This window comes from Tamandua tetradactyla, chromosome 7 (assembly GCF_023851605.1).
Source record: "Tamandua tetradactyla isolate mTamTet1 chromosome 7, mTamTet1.pri, whole genome shotgun sequence".
Taxonomy (NCBI): domain Eukaryota; kingdom Metazoa; phylum Chordata; class Mammalia; order Pilosa; family Myrmecophagidae; genus Tamandua; species Tamandua tetradactyla.
Window position 1 is genome coordinate 131,798,119 of NC_135333.1, and position 25,140 is coordinate 131,823,258.

The window sequence follows — 25,140 nt, forward strand, 5'->3', positions numbered from 1 at the left end:
AGTCTCTCTAAAGTTGATTTTTGTGTATGTTGTGAAGTAAGAATCAAGTCTCTCTCTCTCTTTTTTTTAAATATTGACATGCAGTTGGCCCACACCCTCTTAAAAAGGCCATCGTTTCACTACAGCTCTCTGGTGCCATGCTTGTTGAGAATCAAGCGCTCACATTTGCAAATCTCTTCTGTTCTGTTGTTTCTACTGGTCCATACTTGTCAGTACGAAACTGGATTAATTAACCATACCTCTATAATAAGAACAGATTTCTGATTGAGCAAATCTTCCCACCTTGTTCTGTTTCAAAAGTGCTCTGGCTCTTCTTAGTTCAGAATTTGCTTGTCACATTCCACAAAACAAGTAACATGCCTATTGGGATATTGTTTTGTTTTGTTTTGTTTTGTTTTGCTGTATGGCAGGGGTCACATTTCATTCTTTGTCCATGTGAGTATCCCGTTATTGCAGCAACATTTTGTTCAATTTTTGTTGTTGTTGTTTGCATATTTGTTTGTTTTGGGGAAGTACATGGGCCAGGAATCGAACTCCAGTGTCCCACATGGCAGGCGAGAATTCTACCACTGAACTACCTTGCACCCCACCTTGCTGGAATTTTTATTGGGATTTCATTGGCTAGATCTAAGCTCAACTGGGGAAGAAATGACAAATTTACAATTCTGAGTCTTCTAATTAATGAATGTGGTATATACCTCCATCTGAGGCTTCTTTAAGTTTTTACAATAATATTTTATAATTTTCTGCCTAGAGAAACTGTACATCTTTCATTATATTTACTTCTGTTTTCTTTTTTTTTAAGTACTACTGTAAATAATAAACTCAAAATTTGTCATTTCAGATATAATCTTTGCTGTTTTTTGGTAGATAGATTTTATCAGATTAAGGGAGTTCCCTTTCGATTCTCACTTTCGTAAGAGACTTTGTTTTCTTTTTAATCATGGATTGATTCACTGAGAAGACGAGAAAGACCGTCTTCAGAGGAAAACATATAAGCAGAACCTGGTTGAAGCATTAGTGAAAGAGACAGACAAGAGTCAGAAATGACAAAGTTGCCTTAGATTCTTTCTGATATCAAGTGTGTTCCATTGTAGGGCTACATAAATCTGCGTGATAATTGTGTATCCTCCCAACATTCCTCATTATGTTTATGATAATATGAATGGGTTTCTTTAATTTGCAATAAAAAAGCTTTGATAAAAAAAAAAGTGGTATGTTTCTAGACGAGTATAGTTTGGTTAAAACCGTTGCAACTTCCATTCTTCCCAGAGGAACCAAACCACTCCTTATTCAAACTTGTGTATTTAAGATGCAACCACTGTGAGTAAGGCTGCAAATGAGCCTTTCCAAAGGAAAGCCATTGCTCTCCCTTTGAGGCAGTGTTTTAGGGTTTAAAGCTTTGGCTAGGCATCACAAAATGCTCATCTAATGTAGCTAACTGCATCCTCCTGGACCGACACTTTGTGTCTAGTGACTTCCTATTTGTTTTTTCATGTATATCCTTACGCTGTTTTATTTGGAAACATTCTCTAAACTCTAGGAAAATAGTGTACTGTATACAAGGTCAAAACTGGCAGCCCATAGACCTGTTTTGTTTGGCTCCTGTGGTACTGGCCTGTTAAAAACTGAAAAGTCTGGCAACCCTTGACTGGCATTCCCTTCTGCAGTGAAAAGCTGGGGCCTTTGAATTCTGCTTTGCCATTGTCTTTTTTTTTTTTTAATTTTTCATTGTGTAGTATAACATATCTACAAAGCAAAGAAATAAAAAAACAATAGTTTTCAAAGCATCCTTCAACAAGTGGTTACAGGACAGATCCCAGAGTTTGTCATGAGCTACCATACGATCCTCACATATTTTTCCATCTAGCTGCTCCAGAATATAGGAGGCTAGAGGGCTTAAATATGTTTTTATCATCACAATCAACTTTTTTTCCTCCTTTTTTTGTGAAAAATAACATATATACAAAAACATTTCAAGCACAGCACCACAATTTGTTCTAGAACATATTTCAGAGTTTAATCTGGGTTGCAATTTCCAAATTTTACGTTTTTACATCCAGCTACTCTAATATACTAGAGACTAAAAGAGATATCAATTTAATGATTCAGCATTCATACCCATTGGTTAACTCCTGCCTTCTCTGTATGACTCCACCATCCCCTTTCTTTCCATCCCTCTCTTTAAGGGTGTCTGGGCTATGGCAGTTCTAAATTTTTGATATTGGAAGTGTCTGTCACTAATATGTGGTAGGGAGATGGAACTATCTGATGTTCTGGAGAGGATGGGTTAGGTTTTAGGGCTTATCTGGACCAGGTACCCATTTGGAGGTTGTAGGTTTCTGGAAAGTTACTCTAGTGCATGGAACCCTTGTGAAATCTTATATATTGCCCTAGGTGTTCTTTAGAATTGGCTGGAATGGTCCTGGTTGGGGGTTGGCAGGTTATGATAAGTGGCAAGGTCTAACTGAAGCTTGTGTAAAAGCTTGTGTAGAATTGAGTAGCCTCTCAATTCTGTTTGAACTCTGTCTGCCACTGATGCTTTATTAATTACACTTCTTTTCCCCCTTTTGGTCAGGATGTAATTGTTGATCTCACAGTGCCAGGTCTGGATTCGTCCCTGGGAGTCATCTCCCACATCCCCAGGGACACTTTCACCCCTGGATATCATGTCCCACATGGGGGGAGAGCAATGATTGCACTTGCAGAGTTGGACTTAGAGACACTGAGGCCATATCTGAGCAACAAAAGGGGTTCTCCAGAAGTAACTCTTAGGCATGCCTATAGGTAGTCTAAGCTTCTCCACTACCTTCATAAGCTTCACAAGAGTAAGCCTCCTGATCAAGGGCATGGCCTATAGATTTGGGTGTCCCCAAAGTTTGACACAGTATCAGAGGATTCCCTGATGGTAAGCTTCAATAGTTCCATATTTATTCTCCCATCCCTCAGGGGACCTTGCCAATACTTTTTGAATATCTACTTAATATATGTTAAGATGTATCCAGCATTACAATAATCTATATAGGATTAAAGGATCTCTTTCCTATTCTGGGCTTCCAGTGTTTCAGTTGTTCAAATGAGCTATATAGATAGGTTGAATTAGATTATGCACTACAGAAAATTTCAGTTCCAGACCAAATAAACCTTTCTTCCATTAGCCTCAAAGAGTATGTGTGGTCCTAAAATATAGACACTGTCTTCCTTACCTCTGTGTTCTGAATTACTTTAATACCAACCTGTTCGGCTTCATGCTTATCTCTACATATCAGATTATGTGTATAAAACAGCCTCTCAGAATCCAGAAATAATAATCACCATGCCAAACTTAATGCATCTGCTCTAAAAGCTTACAATCTAGGCCCCTGTTTTCTAATTAACATTTTCTAAAGATGATGATACCATTCTTGTTCTTTATTTCTGGCTTTTGTCTCACCAAAAGTCCCACGTGTTCATTCATATCATTGCATGCCTCATGACTTTGTTCCTTTTTGTAGCAGCACAACCTTCATTCATAAGTATACACCATAGTTCACCAGTCTACTTCTCCATCGGTGCATCCTTCAGCCACCTGCATTCATCCGGCATCATGTAGGGGGCCCAAAGTCCCATAGTCCATCAATATTCTCAATTTTAGATAATTTCATTGTTCCCAAGAGAAAGAAAACCAATAAATACACCCTCACCAAAGAGGAAATCTCAGCCTTCTCTTAACTCTGTCCCTCCCACTATGATTTACATCTGCTATTGGTGTAGTAGTGCTGATAGTTTCCTTTTGAACATAGCTTACAGCATGCAATAGCAGTTTTCTCCCTGTACCCTGGACTTAAACACTCTTTGTACAAGAATCATATCTTTGAAGTAATTCTTGCAAGAACTAATTCATATTTCTAGTTTTAAGCAGTGGGACACACAGGACTATACAACCCCTTTCAATCTTGTTCATCTTCAATATGGTAATATTACTTTTAGACCCACTAGAGAACCACCTGCTCTCCTATCTATTCCCTTACGTTAGAGTTCAACCTCATTAGCTAACGGTTCACCCATCTCTAGCTTCTATGTATCTCTAAGCCCCCTATATTCTGTATTATAGGCCTCTGATTAAACCTTTATGCTGGTCATAAAAGTGGAATCATACAGTATCTATCCTATCATGTCTGGCTAATTTCATTCAGCATTATGTCCTCAAGGCTCATCCATCTTGTCACATGCTTCAGGATGTCATTTTGTCTTACAACTACATAATACTCCATTTTATGTATGAGCATTTGGTTTGTTTCCATCTTTTGGCGATTGTGAATAATGCTGCTGTGAACTTTGGTGTGCAAATGTCTGTTCATGTCATTGCTTTCCAATCTTCTGGGTATATACCAAGTAGTGCTATTGCTGGGTCATAGGGAAACTCGATATTTAGTTTCCTATGGAACTGACAAACAGTCTTCCATAGTGGCTGCACCATTATACATTCCCACCAGCAGTGCATAAGTTTCCCAGTTTCTCCACATCCTCTCCAACATTTGTAGTTTCCTGTTTGTTTAATAACAGCCATTCTTATAGGTGTGAGGTGGTATCTCATTGTAGTCTTGATCTTCATTTCCCTTTTAGCTAATAATGAAAATGAGCATCTCTTCATGTGTTTTTGAGCCATCTGTATTTGTTCTTCAGAAAAATGCCTATTCATATATTAGCCCATTTTATAATTGGGTTCTTTGCTCTTTTGTTGTTGAGTTGTATGATTTCTCATATTTTGAGAAAATATGTCCAATTTGAGATTTCCAAATATTTTCTCCCATTGAGTTGGCTGCCGCTTGACCTTTTTGACAAAGTGTTTTGAGGTGCAGAAGCATTTGATTTTGAGCAGTTCCCACTTATCTATTTTTTTCTTTGTTGCTTGTGTTTTGGGTGTAAAGTTTAGGAAACTACCTCCTATTACTAGGTCTTCAAGATGTTTTCCTACATTTTCTTCTAGAAGCTTTATGGTGCTAGTTCTTATATTTAGGTGTTTGATCCACTTTGAGTTAATTTTTGTATAGGGGTCCTCTTTCTTTCTTTTGGCTATTGATATCCAGTTCTTCCCTGCCCAATTATTGAAAAGGCTATTTTGTCCCAGGATTTGGGGGCCTTGTCAAAAATCAGTTGACCATAGATTTGGTGGTCTATTTCTGCACTTTCGATTCGATTCCATTGGTCAATGGTTCTATGTTTGTGCCATTACCATGCTGTTTTGATCACTCTGGCTTTATAATAGGTTTTGAAGTCAAGGAGTGTTAATCCTCCCACTTTGTTCTTCTCTTTTAGGATGCTGTTAGCTATTTGGAGTCTCTTTCCATTCCAGATGAATTTGGTAATTAGCTTTTCCAAATCGTCAGAGTAGGTTGTTAGAATTTTTATTGGTACTGTGTTGAATCTGTAGATCAGTTTGGGGGCATTGACATCTTAACTATATTTAGCCTTCCTATCCATGAGCAGGGAATGTCTTTCCACCTATTTAGATCTCTTTGATTTCTTTTAGCAATGTTATATAGTTTTCTGTGTACAAGTCCTTTACATCCCTTCTTAAGTTCATTCCTAAGTATTTGGCTGTTTTAATTGCTTTCTTTTTTGTTTGTTTGTTTGTTTGTTTTGGCATGGGTAAGCACCGGTAATTGAACCCAGGTCTCTGGCATGGTAGGCAAAAACTCTGCCTGCTGAGCTACTGTGATCTGCCCTAAAAATCCTATTTTAAATGGAATTTTTCCTTAACTGACTGCTCAGCTAGGTCATTGCTTGTGTATAGAATTGTTACTGATTTTTGCACATTAATTTTATATCATGCCATCTTGATGATTTTGTTTATTAGCTCAAGTAACTTATTTTGCTGTAGATTTCTCAGGATTTTCCAAGGATAGTAATATATCATCTGCAAATGAGAGTTTTACTACTTCCTTTCCGATTTGGATGCCTTTTATTTCTTTGTCCTGCCTGATTGCTGTAGTTAGAACTTCTAGCACAATGTTGAATAACAGTGGTAACAGTGGGCATCCTTTTCTTGTTCCTGATCTTAGCTGGAAAGCTTTCAGTCTCTCCATTGAGTACGATGCTGGCTATCAGTTTTTCATATATTCCCTTTATCATATTGAGGTAATTACCTTTCATTCCTATCTTTTGGAGTGTTTTTATCAGAAAAGGATGCTGACTTTTGTCAAATGATTTTTCAACATCAGTGGAGATGATCATGTCATTTTTCCCTTTTAATTTGTTAGTGTGCTGTGTTATATTAATTGATTTTCTGGTGTTGAACCATCCTTGCATTCCTGGAATAAACTCCACTTGTTCATGGTGTATAATATAAAATTCTTAATGTATTGTTAAATATGATTTGGTAATATTTTATTGAGAATTTTTACGTCTGTGTTCATTAGGGAGATTGGCCTGTAGTTTTCATTTCTTATAGCATCTTTACCTGGTTTGGTATTAAAATGATAATAGCTTCATAAAATGAGTTTTCAATTTTTTGAAAATGTTTGAGCAGGATTGGTGTTAGCTCTTTTTGGAATATTTGATAAGATTACCCTGTGAAGCCATCTTGTCCTGGGTTTTTCTTTGTAGGAAGGTATTTTGATGACTGATTGAATCTCTTTACTTGTGATTGGTTTTTTTGAGATCTTCTATTTCTTCCTGAGTCAGTGTAACTTGTTTGTGTATCTCCAGGAATTTGTCCATTTCATCTAAGTTGTCTAGTTTGTTGGCATACAGTTGTTCACAGTATCCTCTTATGATTTCTTTTATTTCTTCAGGATCTGTAGTTACACACTCCTTCTCATTTCTGACTCTGTTTATTTGCATCCTCTCTCTTTTTCTTTGTCAGTCTTGCTAGTGGCCCATCAATTTTATTGATTTTCTCAAAGAACCAACTGTTGGTTTTATTGATTTTTTCTATTGTTTTTTGTTCTCCCAGTCATTTATCTCTGCTTTAATCTTTGTTATTTCTCTTCTTCTACTTGCATTGGGGTTAGTTTGCTGTTCTTTCTTGAGTTCCTCCAGGTGTGCTGTTAAGTCCTCGATTTTTGTTCTTTCTTGTTTTTTAATATAGGCATTTGGGGCAATTTCCCTCTCAGCCCAGCCTTTGCTGCATCCCATAAGTCCTAATAAGTTGTATTCTCATTTTCACTCATCTCCAGATAGCTACTGATTTCTCTAGTGATTTCTTCTTTGACCCACTGTTTATTTAAGAGCGTGTTATTTAATCTCCATATATTGGTGAATGTTCTCATTCTTTGGTGATTTTGAGATCCAGCTTCATCCCATTGTGATCAGAGAAACTGCTCTGAATAATTTCAGTGTTTCTGAATTTATAAAGACAAGTTTTGTGCCCCAGCATCTGATTATCCTGGAGAATGTTCCATGGGCACTAGATAAGAATGTATATCCTTGTGCTTTGTGGTACAATAACCTATATATGTCTGTTAAGTCTAATTAATTTATCAAACTATTTAACTTCTCTGTTTCCTTCTTGATCTTCTGTCAGATTGTTCTGTCTATAGAGGAAAGTGGTGTATGTTTAAACATCTGTCACTCCCTTCATTTTTGCCAATGTTTGTCTCATGTACTTTGAAGTTCCTTGATTGGGAGCATAAACATTCATGATTGTTATATCTTCTTGGTGAATCGACCCTTCAATTAGTATATAATGTCCTTCTTTGTCTCTTATGATGTCTTTACATTTGAAGTCTATTTTGTCCAATATTGGTATAGCTACTCCTGCTTCCTTTTGGTTACAACTTGCTTGGAAAATCTTTTTCCATCCTTTCACTTTCAATCTATTTGTAACCTTGTGTCTAAGATGAGTCTCTTGCAAGCAACATATAGCTAGATTCTGTTTCTTAATTCACTCTGCCAATCTGTGTCTTTTAATTAGTAAGTTTTGTCTGTTAACATTCAAAGTTACTACTGAAAAGACATTTCTTGAATACACCATCTTATCTTTTTAATTTTATTTGTCAGATCTATATATTCTTTTCCCTCTTTCTCTTTGTATTCTTTAAATTACCGTAAGTGATACTCTTTAATTCTGTGCCTTCCTCCAGACCTGCCTCTCCTGTTTGTTTGTTTGTTTGCTTTTTTTTCCAGCTGGGAAAACTCCTTTTTGTATTTCTTATAGGGCCAGTCTCTTGTTGACAAATTCTTTCAGGACTTCTTTGTCTGTGAAAACTTTAATCTCTCCTTTGGTTTTGAAGGATGGTTTGGCTGGGTACAGAATTCTTGGCTGGAAGTCTTTCTCCCACCCCCTTAGATGCAGAGCATGTGCTTCCTACTGGCCATGCTCCCCACTCTTCCCACTTGACTCATTTTCATCAATTACTGGCCCTTGAAAGTCTTTGGGTTTGCACTTCCTGCCTCAAAACAAAGAGGAGACAGCAGGAAACATTTGTGAAATGACCTCCATCTTCCTTGTAAGTATTAAAAGCTGAAAGTGAAGTTTTGAGAAGGGTTAAACTTGTGGTTGATGGAGATTCATAAGGGATTGTGACATTTATTGTCATTTCACCATTTAAGTTTACCTGTTAAATCTTTTAAAATGAGTTTTCAGTTTTTCATTACACTGCAAACCTGTATCCATGATGCCTCAATCTTATGATACCAACTTCCACTCAGCCACCCAACAAACATTTATTAGTGCCCACCATGTCCTGGCACATAAAATTAGAATAGAACCCACTGCCTACACAGCTTTATTGCCAATTTTTTTCTTTTCCTTTTATTACTTAAAAGTATAACTTCTGTTAAAACTTTGACGTTAAACATTAATGATCTTTACTTTTAAAGAAAAACTTTAAAAGTAAAATAAAATCTAAATAATAATTCATACCTTTCTCACTATAAACATTTTCCAAACTATTTCCAACCTAATGTAACACAGTCTTGTCCCCTTTCTCAAAGTTTACCTTTAAATTTTGCCATGGGGATTTCAACTTGGCAGTCATTCCTGTTACATTTTTTCAAAACTAACATCTGGAATAATTCCTCATAAATTTCAGTTCTCCTTTCTTAAAGTTCCTCTTTCCCCACTTTATCTACACGTTATTGAAGAAAAAGAAAAACTAATTACGTAGGTAGAACAACTATGCCTTTCACATTTTTAGGACACGTCTTGGTTTTAAATAATTTCCCCATTTTCAGTCACTTTGTCCCAATAGCTAGCTTAGAAAAAAAAGTTGTCATAAGTATGTCACTTCTCATACTTTCTTACACAAAATATAAGCTAGTCTCTTAAATTATAGCAAATTTACTCCCCTGAGGGGAGTAGAACAGAGAGAACCCTGTGAGTCCTAGGTCGTGTAAATCTGTGGTCAAGTCCTAAAGAGCAATTCTCATATTCTTTTGAGACTTGGTTTAAGATGTAGAACTTTATAACCATTAATTATAATTGCTATTGAAATTTTCTCTGCGACCTTTAGCTTCAATATTTACTTATTTAAATGTCTCTCACTTGCCAATAACCTTTTACTGATGAGGTAACAGTAAAAGCCCACGTATAAAATAACTGACATCTGTGCCTTAAAAAGAAGATGATGTCATTATCTTGGCCAAAATTGAAAGCAATATCAACTATCTAACTGCAAACACATATATTTTGAAGCAGTATATATTTTATGTTTCAAATAAGCATTACTTCACTCAAGGGAGGGCCTTGATCAAGGAGAATACCAAAAGGAATGAGGAGACTTTCTACAAAAAGCCTAAAAGTAAGACATGATAGGGTATACCCCAAAGAAAATGGCAGAGTTTGGGATGACTCATGTGGTTGACATGTGCCAAGCATTTCTTTGGCACTTGTGGATTTAGAAGAGGATGACTTCATCTTCCACCTTTCATTTATTGGACTTTTTCTGATAATCTATGGTGTTGGATGCACCATTGCTAGTCACCAGAGATAAGAGATTAATAAGCTGTCCTTGACCTCAAGTTTCTCTTGCTATAGAAGGTAAGTGTTAACATTTGAATAGTTTGGTAGGTGCTTGTGAGAAATCAATTTGGGACCATGTTCCTCAGACCAAGTTCAGTATCTGATCTACCCAGATGGGTCATTAAATCAGGGTCAAATCTGGACTGCAGGGAAACAGGCTTTCTGAAACACTATTAAAGGCAGAGATTTTGTTCAAAGACCCTTCAGCAATGAACTGTTTTCCTCCTTGCATTAAGATATATCCTTGTGATAATTAATTGTCTTCAAAAATCAGGAATACAGCATTTGTAAACATTCCCTTAAATGCAAGCACATAGATTACTAGTGTGAATTACTCTGGAATGGTGATGTGACTTCCAAAAGCTTGTGAGACAGCAAACATTTTTCCAGATCTGGCGCCAGTTTACTCCACACAGACAGGGACCATCTGCACCTCCTGGGGCACCAGGCATAAGGGAAAAAAGCCATGGCAAGATGCTCTGCCTCTGCTCCTGCCTTCTATGGCCCTGCACTGGCAGTATATTTCTCTACCCTTAGCTAATGAAATGTGGCATTAATCCAGGCTGTGTGTGTGCCTGCTTAGTTTTAATACATCTGAATTATATGTGTGTGTGCATGCTAATTTTTAATACATCTGAATTGTATGCTGTAATTGAAATGCATACAAGCTCAGTGGTGGCAAGAGGGAGTAAGTTAAGTGGGGATGGCAAGAGAAGGGTAGGGGTCACCTTTACAGCTAGAGTGATGAGTCTTAAAGGATGAATAAGCTTGCACCAGGCACAAAGGTGAGAGGTGTAGTGCCACAAGAATAGCCTGGTGTGTTTGGAGAATTAGAGCTCCAAAACAACTTTCCGTTCTCGTCAGTGTTTGTAACTGTAATGCCCTGGGTAAGAAAGGCCAAAAAGCCAGTCTACAAAAGCCCATGGAAGCCGCGTTCCCTACCCTCCCCACCACCACCACCACATTATTACTCTTGATACACAGCTCAGAGTTCAGACTGCCTGGCAACTCCTCCAGTGCAATGCATTCTTCAGCAGTTTTTCATGAGTTCCTTGTCAAATCTTTGGCCATGCCTTCTACCAAACCCAGCTGTTAATGGGGCATCACTACAAGCCTCATGTCATCTGTTTCGTATTTGCTTCATCTTATCCTTCCTTCTCCCCAAGCCAGACATACCCAACCCCCCACTCCAAGACTTGTTACCATGACTTGTGTGTGTCAAAATCTTTGTTGAGAGAGCATCCCATGAGATTATATGTAGTCCCAGCCGTGGTGTCTGGTGGATTGTCATATGTTTTGTTCATCTGGACAATTCCACGTTTACTCATGACTCCATTGCTCCTGAGAAGGAAGTTGAGAAAAGAAAGAAAATAGTATCATCAATTTTTGTCTTTAGTGTATATTTTATGTGAGTGCATTTGATAATGCTGCTGCTGTTATCCTGTGAACATGAACATGGTTCTAGTGAAACATAGTTATGCAACCATCTGTTGCAGATTATCTTAAGACAGAACTCAAATACAGAATTTTTTATTTTGGTTCATGATGATTTTTGTTTGTTTATTTTATTTTTGGTTTAGGAGACTTTCTATTTTGTCACTGTCACCTGTGTTTTAATTAGGACCACATCGAAGTATGCCTTCCATTCTTTCTTCTTATATTTAACTCCCACCATGCCTTAAAAACAGTATGTACTTTTCAGCCTTCTGCATCTTTTGAAGTAATGCTGTGCCTTAGATAGTTCCTTCCAGTATTCTTTTTTTCATTTAAGCCATTTCTGGAAAAAGTTGTTCCTGCCACTTCTATTGCTTAAATGTTTTTCAGATTTGTTCCATCATTTCCATTCCCACTGTCACCTCCTTAGAACAAGCTCTCATTTTTGTTCATTAACTTAGGGCTCTTTTAAAAATACAAAACTGAGCTGTTACTCCTTTTCTTATAGAAATCAATGGCCCTCTGTTGATTAAATCTAAATTATACATGTTATATAAGGGCCTTTATTAACAGATTGTCTCTACTATATGCGATACCTCCCCACTTTCCACATAAAGCTACTTGTTGTAGCCCAGCAAGGCCAGGGTCCCTATCTTGCCTCTTATTTCCCCTGCCTCAACTGCTTTTTTCCCATTGAACACCTACTCACTTCAATACCTGGTTCAAACCTCACCTCCTCAGTGGTGCCTTCCCAGACCTCCTCAAACTATGTAGTATACCCTTTCACTTGTGCTTTGTTTGGTATTTGTGAATATCTATAGTTTAATAGAATAAAGAAATAATAGCATTTGTTTTATTGTATTTTAATTACAATACATAGGCACAAATGAAAGGTTCTCAGTTTTCTAACAGGAATATAAAAACTTATGGACACTTCCTGGAAGATGGCGGCTTAGTAAGACGCGCGGATCTTAGTTTCTTCTCCAGGACACCTACTAGGGGAGTGGAAACGATACAGAAAGCGCCCAAAGCCACAACAGAGATAAAAAAGACAGCGTACCCCATCCTGGAACGGCTGGCTGGCTGAGAGAAGCAGCTCGGGTGAGATCGCCGAGGCGCGCGGGCCTTACCGGGCGGGGTGGCAAGCGGCCGGAGTTACTCCCTTCCCCCTTCCCGGGCCGGCTGGGAGAATTGGAGAGGTGGTCCCCTGAAACCAAGGCGGCTGGCGCCCACACCACGCGCAGCCCCCGGACCAATTGAGAGAATTGGATCGGAAACCCCCAGGCCGCAGAGAACGGTAACGGGTGAGGGAGGACCCTTCCAAACCCGTGACTCCCGGGAAACGTGCACTCTCTCGGGCGGGCCGCTGCCGCTGGCGCCCTCCCGCCACGCTTGTTGCCCAGGGCCGACTAGGAAATTCGGACGGGCTCTTTCCCTGGCTGTGGCGACCAGCAACCCTCCCTGCGTTCGGACCCCGGGCCAGCTCAAGCCGCTTCGGCTAGCGAACCCCCAGGACGGCGAGAGTTTTCCAAAGTTTAAGGTCCCACAGCACCTTTTACTGGTGGGACCCGCAGACAAACGTGTGCCACGAGCGCCACCTACTGGGCAGGATAAGAAAAACAGAACCCAGAGATTTCACAGAAAAATCTTCCAAACTTTTGGATCCAATACCCAGGGAAATCTGTCTAAATGCGCAGACGCCAACAGAAGATAATGGATCACGCTCAAATAATTGAAAATATGGCCCAGTCAAAGGAACAAACCAATAGTTCAAATGATATACAGGAGCTGAGACAACTAATGCTAAATATACGAACAGAAATGGAAAACCTCTTCAAAAACGAAATCGATAAATTGAGGGAGGACATGAAGAAGACATGGGCTGAACATAAAGAAGAAATAGAAAAACTGAAAAAGCAAATCACAGAACTTATGGAAGTGAAGGACAAAGTAGAAAAGATAGAAAAAACAATGGATACCTACAATGATAGATTCAAAGAGACAGAAGATAGAATTAGTGATTTGGAGGATGGAACATCTGAATTCCAAAAAGAAACAGAAACTATCGGGAAAAGAATGGAAAAATTTGAACAGGGTATCAGGGAACTCAAGGACAATATGAACCGCACAAATATACGTGTTGTGGGTGTCCCAGAAGGAGAAGAGAAGGGAAAAGGAGGAGAAAAACTAATGGAAGAAATTTTCACTGAAAATTTCCCAACTCTTATGAAAGACCTAAAATTACAGATCCAAGAAGTGCAGCGCACCCCAAAGAGATTAGACCCAAATAGGCGTTCTCCAAGACACTTACTAGTTAGAATGTCAGAGGTCAAAGAGAAAGAGAGGATCTTGAAAGCAGCAAGAGAAAAAAAATCCATCACATACAAGGGAAACCCAATAAGACTATGTGTAGATTTCTCAGCAGAAACCATGGAGGCTAGAAGACAGTGGGATGATATATTTAAATTACTAAAAGAGAAAAACTGCCAACCAAGACTCCTATATCCAGCAAAATTGTCCTTCAAAAATGAGGGAGAAATTAAAACATTCTCAGACAAAAAGTCACTGAGAGAATTTGTGACCAAGAGACCAGCTCTGCAAGAAATACTAAAGGGATCACTAGAGTCAGAACCAAAAAGACAGAAGAGAGAGGTATGGAGAAGAGTGTAGAAAGAAGGAAAGTCAGATATGATATATATATAATACAAAAGGCAAAATGGCAGAGGAAAATATTATCCAAACAGTAATAACACTAAATGTTAATGGATTGAATTCCCCAATCAAAAGACATAGATTGGCAGAATGGATTAAAAAACAGGATCCTTCTATATGCTGTCTACAGGAAACACATCTTAGACCCAAAGATAAACATAGGTTGAAAGTGAAAGGTTGGGAAAAGATATTTCATGCAAATAACAACCAGAAAATAGCAGGAGTGGCTATACTAATATCCAACAAGTTAGACTTCAAATGTAAAACAGTTAAAAGAGACAAAGAAGGACACTATATACTAATAAAAGGAACAATTAAACAAGAAGACATAACAATCATAAATATTTATGCACCGAACCAGAATGCCCCAAAATACGTGAGGAATACACTGCAAACACTGAAAAGGGAAATAGACACAAATACCATAATAGTTGGAGACTTCAATTCCCCACTCTCATCAATGGACAGAACATCTAGACAGAGGATCAATAAAGAAATAGAGAATCTGAATATTACCATAAATGAGCTAGACTTAACAGACATTTATAGGACATTACATCCCACAACAGCAGGATACACCTTTTTCTCAAGTGCTCATGGATCATTCTCAAAGATAGACCATATGCTGGGTCACAAAGCAAGTCTTAACAAATTTAAAAAGATTGAAATCATACACAACACTTTCTCGGCTCATAAAGGAATGAAGTTGGAAATCAATAATAGGCAGAATGCCAGAAAATTCACAAATACCTGGAGGCTCAACAACACACTCTTAAACAACGAGTGGGTCAAAGAAGAAATTGCAAGAGAAATTAGTAAATACCTCGAGGCAAATGAAAATGAAAACACAACATATCAAAACTTATGGGATGCAGCAAAGGCAGTGCTAAGAGGGAAATTTATTGCCCTAAATGCCTATATCAGAAAAGAAGAAAAGGCAAAAATGCAGGAATTAACTGTTCACTTGGAAGAACTGGAGAAAGAACAGCAAACTAATCCCAAAGCAAGCAAAAGGAAAGAAATAACAAAGATTAGAGCAGAAATAAATGAAATTGAAAATATGAAAACAGTAGAGAAAATCAATAAGACCAGAAGTTGGTTCTATGAGAAAATCAATAAGATTGATGGGCCCCTATCAAGATTGACAAAAAGAAGAAGAGAGAGGATGCAAATAAATAAGATCAGAAATGGAAGAGGAGACATAACTACTGACCTCACAGAAATAAAGGAGGTAATAACAGGATACTATGAACAACTTTACGCTAATAAATACAACAATTTAGAGGAAATGGACGGGTTCCTGGAAAGACATGAACAACCAACTTTGACTCAAGAAGACATAGATGACCTCAACAAACCAATCACAAGTAAAGAAATTGAATTAGTCATTCAAAAGCTTCCTAAAAAGAAAAGTCCAGGACCAGATGGCTTCACATGTGAATTCTACCAAACGTTCCAGAAAGAATTAGTACCAATTCTCTTCAAACTCTTCAAAAAAATCGAAGTGGAGGGAAAACTACCTAATTCATTCTATGAAGCCAACATCACCCTCATACCAAAACCAGGCAAAGATATTACAAAAAAAGAAAACTACAGACCAATCTCTCTAATGAATACAGATGCAAAAATCCACAATAAAATTCTAGGAAATCGTATCCAACAACACATTAAAAGAATTATACATCATGACCAAGTAGGATTCATCCCAGGTATGCAAGGATGGTTCAACATAAGAAAATCAATTCATGTAATACACCATATCAACAAATCAAAGCAGAAAAATCACATGATCATCTCAATTGATGCAGAGAAGGCATTCGACAAGATTCAACATCCTTTCCTGTTGAAAACACTTCAAAAGATAGGAATACAAGGGAACTTCCTTAAAATGATAGAGGGAATATATGAAAAACCCACAGCTAATATCATCCTCAATGGGGAAAAATTGAAAACTTTCCCCCTAAGATCAGGAACAAGACAAGGATGTCCATTATCACCACCGTTTTTCAACATCGTGTTGGAGGTTCTAGCCAGAGCAATTAGACAAGAAAAAGAAATACAAGGCATCAAAATTGGAAAGGAAGAAGTAAAACTATCACTGTTTGCAGACGATATGATACTATACGTCGAAAACCCGGAAAAATCCACAACAAAACTACTAGAGCTAATAAATGAGTACAGCAAAGTAGCAGGCTACAAGATCAACATTCAAAAATCTGTAGCATTTCTATACACTAGTAATGAACAAGCTGAGGGGGAAATCAAGGAACGAATCCCATTTACAATTGCAACTAAAAGAATAAAATACCTAGGAATAAATTTAACTAAAGAGACAAAAAACCTATATAAAGAAAACTACAAAAAACTGCTAAAAGAAATCACAGAAGACCTAAATAGATGGAAGGGCATACCGTGTTCATGGATTGGAAGACTAAATATAGTTAAGATGTCAATCCTACCTAAATTGATTTACAGATTCAATGCAATACCAATCAAAATCCCAACAACTTATTTTTCAGAAATAGAAAAACCAATAAGCAAATTTATCTGGAAGGGCAGGGTGCCACGAATTGCTAAAAACATCTTGAGGAAAAAAAACGAAGCTGGAGGTCTCGCGCTGCCTGACTTTAAGGCATATTATGAAGCCACAGTGGTCAAAACAGCATGGTATTGGCATAAAGATAGATATATCGACCAATGGAATCGAATAGAGTGCTCAGATATAGACCCTCTCATCTATGGACATTTGATCTTTGATAAGGCAGTCAAGCCAACTCACCTGGGACAGAGCAGTCTCTTCAATAAATGGTGCCTAGAGAACTGGATATCCATATGCAAAAGAATGAAAGAAGACCCATCTCTCACACCCTATACAAAAGTTAACTCAAAATGGATCAAAGATCTAAACATTAGGTCTAAGACCATAAAACAGTTAGAGGAAAATGTTGGGAGATATCTTATGGATCTTACAACTGGAGGCAGTTTTATGGACCTTAAACCTAAAGCAAGAGCACTGAAGAAGGAAATAAATAAATGGGAACTCCTCAAAATTAAACACTTTTGTGCATCAAAGAACTTCATCAAGAAAGTAGAAAGACAGCCTTCACAATGGGAGACAATATTTGGAAATGATATATCAGATAAAGGTCTAGTATCCAGAATTTATAAAGAGATTGTTCATCTCAACAACAAAAAGACAGCCAACCCAATTACAAAATGGGAAAAAGACTTGAACAGACACCTCTCAGAAGAGGAAATACGGATGGCCAAGAGGCACATGAAGAGATGCTCAATGTCCCTGGCCATTAGAGAAATACAAATCAAAACCACAATGAGATATCATCTCACACCCACCAGAATGGCCATTATCAACAAAACAGAAAATGACAAGTGCTGGAGAGGATGCGGAGAAAGAGGCACACTTATCCACTGTTGGTGGGAATGTCAAAGGGTGCAACCACTGTGGAAGGCAGTTTGGTGGTTCCTCAAAAAGCTGAATATAGAATTGCCATACGACCCAGCAATACCATTGCTAGGTATCTACTCAAAGGACTTAAGGGCAAAGACACAAACGGACATTTGCACACCAATGTTTATAGCAGCATTATTTACAATTGCAAAGAGTTGGAAACAGCCAAAATCTCCATCAACAGAAGAGTGGCTAAACAAACTGTGGTATATACATACGATGGAATATTATGCAGCTTTAAGACAAGATAAACTTATGAACCATGTAATAACATGGATGGACCTAGAGAATATTATGCTGAGTGAATCCAGCCAAAAACTAAAGGACAAATACTGTATGGTCCCACTGATGTGAACGGACATTCGAGAATAAACTTGAAATATGTCATTGGTAACAGAGTTCAGCAGGAGTTAGAAACAGGGTAAGACAATGGGTAATTGAAGCTGAAGGGATACAGACTGTGCAACAGGACTAGATACAAAAACTCAAAAATGGACAGCACAATAATACCTAATTGTAAAGTAATCATGTTAAAACACTGAATGAAGCTGCATCTGAGCTATAGGTTTTTGTTTTGTTTTGTTTTGTTTTGTTTTGATTTTACTATTATTACTTTTATTTTTTTCTCTATATTAACATTCTATATCTTTTTCGGTTATGTTGCTAGTTCTTCTAAACCAATGCAAATGTACTAAGAAATGATGATCATGCATCTATGTGATGATGTTAAGAATTAATGATTGCATATGTAGAATGGTATGATCTCTAAATGTTGGGTTAATTTCTTTTTTTCCGTTAATTAAAAAAAAAAAAAAAAAAGAGAAGGGATAATTGGAGCTGAAGGGATACAGACTGTACAACGGGACTGGATATAAAAATTCAGAAATGGACAGCACAATACTACCCAATTGTAATGCAATTATGTTAAAACACTGAATGAAGCTGCATGTGAGGTATAGGTTTTTAGTTTTTGTTTTTTTTGTTTTTTTTTCTTTCTATTAATGTTTTAATTCTTATTCTGTTGTCTTTTTATTTCTTATTCTAAATCGATGCAAATGTACTAAGAAATGATGAATATGCAACTATGTGATGTTATTAAGAATTACTGATTGTACATGTAGATTGGAATGATTTCTAATTGTTTTGTTAATTCTTTTTTTAATTAATAAAAAAATAATTTAAAAAAAAAAAACTTATGTAACTGTAGATCAAATAGTCAAATACCTACCTTCAATATTTACTTATTAATTAATTTCATTCATCTGTAATTTAATTATGCATTTTTCATTCATAAATATTAAAAATAATATATAAAATAATGTTTTAGTTTGAAATACTGTTTTTTTCCCACTCTCACAATTGTTTGGAAACTCTCTGCATGTCTTTGATGACATGTCTGTCATTATTAGAGCCACATTTTGGACCAACAAGCATGACTGTTTCCAGAATACACCATCTTTGCATCTTTTTAAATTGCTTGGAATATAATACTTTTTAAATTTGTGCATAATGCAGTCATTAGAAATTTTATCCCAAGCCACAAGAACCTATTTGTCTAACATAGGATGGTGAGTCTTTTAATTCATCTTACATATAAATCATGATCTCCTTAAAGTAACTACTTATAGTGTTTGCTTTCTAAAATTATCCTTAATATGTTTTTTCTAACAGTATTCATCCTTTGCATTTTGTGTAACCCCCAAAATAATGGCAAAATCTGTAAAATTTCTTTGCCTTTGTTTCTGTTAATTCCATCATGTGATCTCTTTAAGCATTTTAAATTAGCACTGATTACTATTGTTTCATTCTATGTTTCTTACCCAAACAATATTTTGTTTTTTTAAGAAAAAGAATCAAAGATTTCTATCACTACTGTAATGGTGAACTGGGCCATTCACTTGATTTTTCCTTTCACATTTTATTGTTCAGAATGAAGCACATGCCAACCTGAAGTCCAAGGCCCAAGGAACCATAATTGTTCCCAAGGAGAAGAAACTAAACATTTTGAGCAGTAATAAAATCCAGTGATACTGAACTATGATTGCCCCTAATGGCCTTGAGAAAAATAGACATTCTTTCTGGAGGGTGATAATTATATTTTTAAAATGAGTAGCAAAGATAACTGGGCACCATAATTGATATCCAGAAGAAGTAGCAAATATTAGAGAAACAGCCACAGGAACTCGAAATATTGAGATTATCAGGAAAAAACTATAAAATAGCTAATTATTATGTTCAAGGAGAGAAAACCCAGATTAGATTTCAGTAATAAACTATAAACTGTGAACAGTGAAATAACAGATTTGAACTTGAACCACGTAGAACTCCAGAACTGACAGATACAATAACCAAAATTAAGAATTCAATGGATGGTTTTAATATCAGATTAGACACACTTAAAGATGGAATTATCAAAGTGGGATAGAAATCCAAATAAACTAATTAAAATGCAACATAGAAAGACAAAACAATAGAAAACCTAGAAGAAAGGGTAACAGACATAGAGGACACAACAATAAGTGGCATACTAATTGACGTCCCCAAAATAGAAATGATAGAAAGGAAAATAGATGATATTTGAAAAGATGCAGGCTGAAAAAAATATTCCCTGAGCTTATGAAAAACATCACATACATTCAAGAAGCTCCCAAAATTCCAGGCAGAATGTATATTTACAATCCTTACCTAGACACATCATTGTGAAATTGTAGGAAGTCACAGGTAAAACAAAAACTTTAAGAGGAACTGGGGAAAGAACATATATCATATTCAATATACTAACAGACTGGCAGCTGATTTCTTGGTCAACAGTAAAGTAGAAGCCACAAGAAAGTACAGTGATATCTTCAATGTACTGAATAGCTTCCAACTAGGAAAAAAATATATCCTTCAAAAATGAAGGTGAAATAAAAAAAACATTTTCAAGTCAACAAAAACAGAATTCACCACCAGCAGATTCACACTAAAAGAATTTGTAACAGGTGCTCTTAAGGCATAAGGAATGGATATCAAAGAATGCAATAAATATAGGGGTAAATCTAAATGAGTATTGAGTATATAAAATGTTTAAGTATGTATAAGTATTTATGTATGAATCTATATCCTATCCTAATATGCTACAAAAATAGCATAAATCAGGAGGGGTAAATGGAGTTAAGTTCTTCTTATCTCCTTAGAATGCCTGGGAGAAGAATAAAGATATCAGTTAAAATTAGACTTTGTTAAGAAAAGTGCCTAGAAGGTAACATAGAAAAATATCTTCATAAACTTGAGATAGGAAACTATTCCTTAAATAGCATACAAAAAGCACTAATCATAAGGGAAAGGATTGATAAATGGGATTACATTAAAATTAGAAGTTTCTGTTCATCTGGTCACTACTAAAAGAATGAAAAGCCATAGTACAGTGTGAGAAAAGATATTGTGACACATAAAGCTAACAAAAGGCTTACAACCATATCCACAGGTCAGTAAGAAAAAGACTTAAAAACCAATAGAAATGGGCAGGCCACGGTGGCTCAGCAGGCAAGAACACTTGCCTGCCATGCCAGAGGACCCAGGTTCATTTCCCGGTGCCTGCCCATGTATTAAAAAGAAAAAAAAAAACAATAGAAAAATGGGCAGGAGATTTAAACAAATTGTTTCCAAAAGAGGAGATCCAAATTCCCATAAACCCATGAAAATGTGCTCAATCTCATTAGTTGGCAGGAAAATTGCAGATTAGACCCACAATGAGATACCACAACATACCCATCAGAATTATTGAAATTGAAAAGACTGACAATACCAAATGTTGGTGAGGATGTGGAGGAACAGGAAATCTACTCTGCTGGTAGGAATAGAAATTAGAGGAATCATCTTGGAAGGCAGTCTGACATCCACTGAGCAGCAATTCCACTCTTGTACATGTGCCCAACAAAAATGTGCTCATAGTAGTATTATTTACATTAGACCAAGACTAGAAACAAGTCATCCATCAACAGTAAATGGAATAAATTATGATATATGCTTACGATGAATATCCAACAGAAGAATATTAATTATACTAACAATAAATAAATAAATCTCACTAACTTGAAGTATAAGGTAAAGATGCAAGGCAAAAATCATACATGCTATAGGATTCCATTTATAAAAAGTACAAAAAAACAGACAAAACTAATATGTGATGTTAGAAATCAGTTTAGTGATAACGTAGTGTTTGGAAGACCCCAAGGGTGCTAGTAATATATGATTTCTTAACCTGGAAGGTAGCTATATAGGTGTGTTCACTTTGCAATAATATATTAAGCTTTACCTTTATGATTTCTGCATTTTTCAGTATTTTTTTATTAAAAAGTAATTGAGCAAATGTGTCAGGATGGCAAAAGTGCTATGAGGCTTGGAGTCATGTGTAATTGAGGGAGCCTCCCCTCCCCAGGGTAGCTGTCAGCCCCTGCCCTCCTGCCTCCAGGCCCCAGGTCCTTTATGCCTTTGAGCTGGATGAGTGCCCCTTCTCTAAAAGCCATCCTTTGACTAGTGCCCCCCACCACTACCCCGCCCCTGGTACCCCCTGGGCAGGTCCTTCTTTCCCAGGTGAGCTTGCAGGCCCCAGATTCTGCCACACTTAATGACTGGGTTCTTGAGAGCTTGTGCCTTTTGGATCCCACAGAGTGCTAAACTGGGCCCCAGAGAAGAGTCCTGGGCTTAGGGGAAGTGGGGCAGGGAGAAGGAAGGGCCCTATCCCCCACCCCACCCTCAGTCTCTCGATCAATTGCAGGCAGCAACCCCCCCCCCCCAAAAAAAAGAACAAAATAATCAAGAGAGTACCCAGTGATATGTGAGACTTTATAAATACTCAAATATAAAGTGATATTCTCCTTGGTATGATTTTGAAGAAATCCTCACGTTATAGTTGATGATATAAGTGTTGTCTACCTGTCCATCTCTCCTAGTGGACTTTAAACTCCTTGGGGCAGGGCCTATGTCCTGGTCTCTGCCTGGCACTGTGGGCTGTTTCCTTCTGTTTGTGGGATTCATTAAATAATGCATTAATAAGAGACATCTATTTCTTTCCCCAGGTTAAGAAAACATCTGAAGCCACGTTGCAGACTATTCAAGACATGGTCACCATCGAGGATTATGATGTTTCTGAGTGCTTCCAGCACAGTCGCTCCACAGAATCTGTGAAGTCTACTGTCTCTGAAACCTACCTGAGTAAGCCCAGCATTGCCAAGAGAAGAGCTAACCAGCAGGAAACCGAACAGTTCTACTTCATGGTGCGCCCATCACTACCTAAACCACTCTTAAAAGCCTAGATTCTTTATTAAGATATGGACTCCTGGGCAGGCCACGGTGGCTCAGCAGGCAAGAGTGCTTGCTTGCCATGCCAGAGGACCCGGGTTCGATTCCCGGTGCCTGCCCATGAAAAAAAAAAAAAAGATATGGACTCCTGTCCACTCTTAGAGTTCCTGATTCAGTAGGTCTGGGCTAGGATTTAGGAATTAGCGCTTTTTAAAATGCTCTTCAGCTAATTCTGATATACAGATAAATTTAGAAAGGATTACTTTTAAAAAAAGTGCTTTCAAACTCTAATTTGGGGAGAAAGGTTTCCAAGTGATGCTTCTGGTCTAGAGACCACACTTTGAGTAGCAAGATTCGAAGTTAGAGGAGATAAAAGTGGCTGGATTTTAGGTATCCTATGGGAGGTTCCTTGACATCGAATAATTTTAAAATAATTTACAACTGACTTTTTCTTTTGCAGAAACTCAGAGAATATTTGGAAGGCAGTAATCTCATCACAAAACTTCAAGCCAAACATGACTTACTACAGAGGACCCTTGGAGAAGGTCAGTTATTTGGAATAGATTGGAAGATTACCAGGATTATATGTTTTATCATATATATGGCATCCATGTTATGTTGTCTTATATATACAGATATAAAGAGGATGAGTCATGTATTTGTGCTTTAAGAAGCAAGGAACACTGTATGTTCAGATTTGGTCTTACCTGTGTCTGTAATAATCAAGTTACTCCTGGAATCTTTTCTTTTTAGGCTTGTCACTAATCTTTAGGAAGAATAGTGAAATCTAGGGAAGGCTGAGAAGCCAACCCACAGCTCCTGGAGAGGAAACTTTAGAGCATGGTGCTGCCAGTGGGAAAAAAAGGTCTGAAGGAACCACATCTGCCCCCATCTTCTATCTCCAGTTATTTCTTCCTTCCTTTCTAGGATTTCTCCGCCTTTCCATCCCCATTCTTATTTATTTAATGGGCCAGATATTTGTTGTTCCATCTATTGCCTTTTGGGACTCTAGAAACCAGTTAAACCAGTTTGGACAATTTTTTTTTCTTTCAGTAGGCATTGGTTTAGTTGGCAAATAAATCTAATAGTATAAGTAGATTTGCTATATCTATTAATAATAACAAAGCAGCTGTCATAGCCAATACTTATATAAGGCTTTCTCTATGCCAGGCAGTGTTTGAAGCTATATATTTAATTGGACAGTATTAATTTCCCCATTTTCCCCCATAAAAAAAAACAGAGGGAAAGAAGGATTATATGCAAAGGGAACGGTGTAAATGTTATTGTTTCTCTTTTTGCTTTTGAAATTTAAAAGGAATAAAATAAATATAAGCAAAGTCCCTGTCTTAAGCACGTTGTACTCTGAAACATATTTTTTCACACTAGATGCTGCTGGAAGTTGTAAGTAGTGAAAGAATTTAGATGTGAGTGAGACATGAGGAGACTGAGTTGTGTAACTCAGGCCAAATGAGTACTGCTACTCCTAGATGTAAACTCCTGTAGCCTACCATTCAGTAACCCCCCTGCTGAAAGCAGAGTTTCCATCACCTTCTCTCCTGGCTTTCGCCAAACGACTCATTGTCTTCAGGGAATGACCACGTGGAGAAAGGTCATCATGACCTAAGACTCTATGTATTACACAAATTAGGATGCCAGACTCCAAGATAAAAGGCTGTTTTTACCTAGGGGAAAAAAAAGTGACATTTAAACTACTAAAGACTATTTAAAAACAAACAAACAACAAAACTTAATATAACAACCAAATATGATATCTGAACCTTCATTAGATTCTGGATCAAAAAGTGAAATCTATAAAAGACATCATGAGGACTGTTGGAGAAACTTATGTGTAGGGTGTATATTAAATGATAATACTGAACAAATATTCATGGTATTGTGGTTAAGAAGAATATCCTTATTCTTAAGAAATGCTTGCTGAAGTGTCCCTGTGTCTGCAACTTACCTTCAAATGATTCAGAAAAAAAAAAGAGAGGTGGGGGTTGGGCAATGTGACAAAATGTTAACAATTGGGAGATCTAAGAGAAGGATGTAAGCGTGTTCCCAGTTCTGTTCTTCCCAACTCTTATGAAGGATTGAACTTTGAGGGAAAAAAAACCCTTTTCATCTTTGAATAGTTTTTTGCTATGTCCTGTTTTTGTTTTTTTCCCCATCATAGTACCATATAAAGTCTTTTTTTCCATTTTTCACAAATGCCTCATATTTCAATGATGCCACTCAGGTCAGTTGCCAGCCCAAAGGCATTAAGTATCCTAAGTGTAAATGAATGCTTCCAGGC

At 37.2% G+C, this 25,140-nt stretch overlaps 1 protein-coding gene across 8 annotated transcripts in view; it reads left to right on the forward strand.

Moving 5' to 3' along the window:
* Positions 1-25,140, forward strand: part of SRGAP1 (SLIT-ROBO Rho GTPase activating protein 1) — a 387,180-nt gene that overhangs the window by 305,326 nt on the left and 56,714 nt on the right. For all 8 annotated transcript variants that reach the window (XM_077111283.1, XM_077111280.1, XM_077111281.1 and 5 more), the window contains 2 exons: positions 22,622-22,819; positions 23,305-23,389. In XM_077111283.1, coding sequence (XP_076967398.1) covers positions 22,622-22,819; positions 23,305-23,389 — 283 coding nt within the window. The remainder of the gene's footprint in view (positions 1-22,621; positions 22,820-23,304; positions 23,390-25,140) is intronic.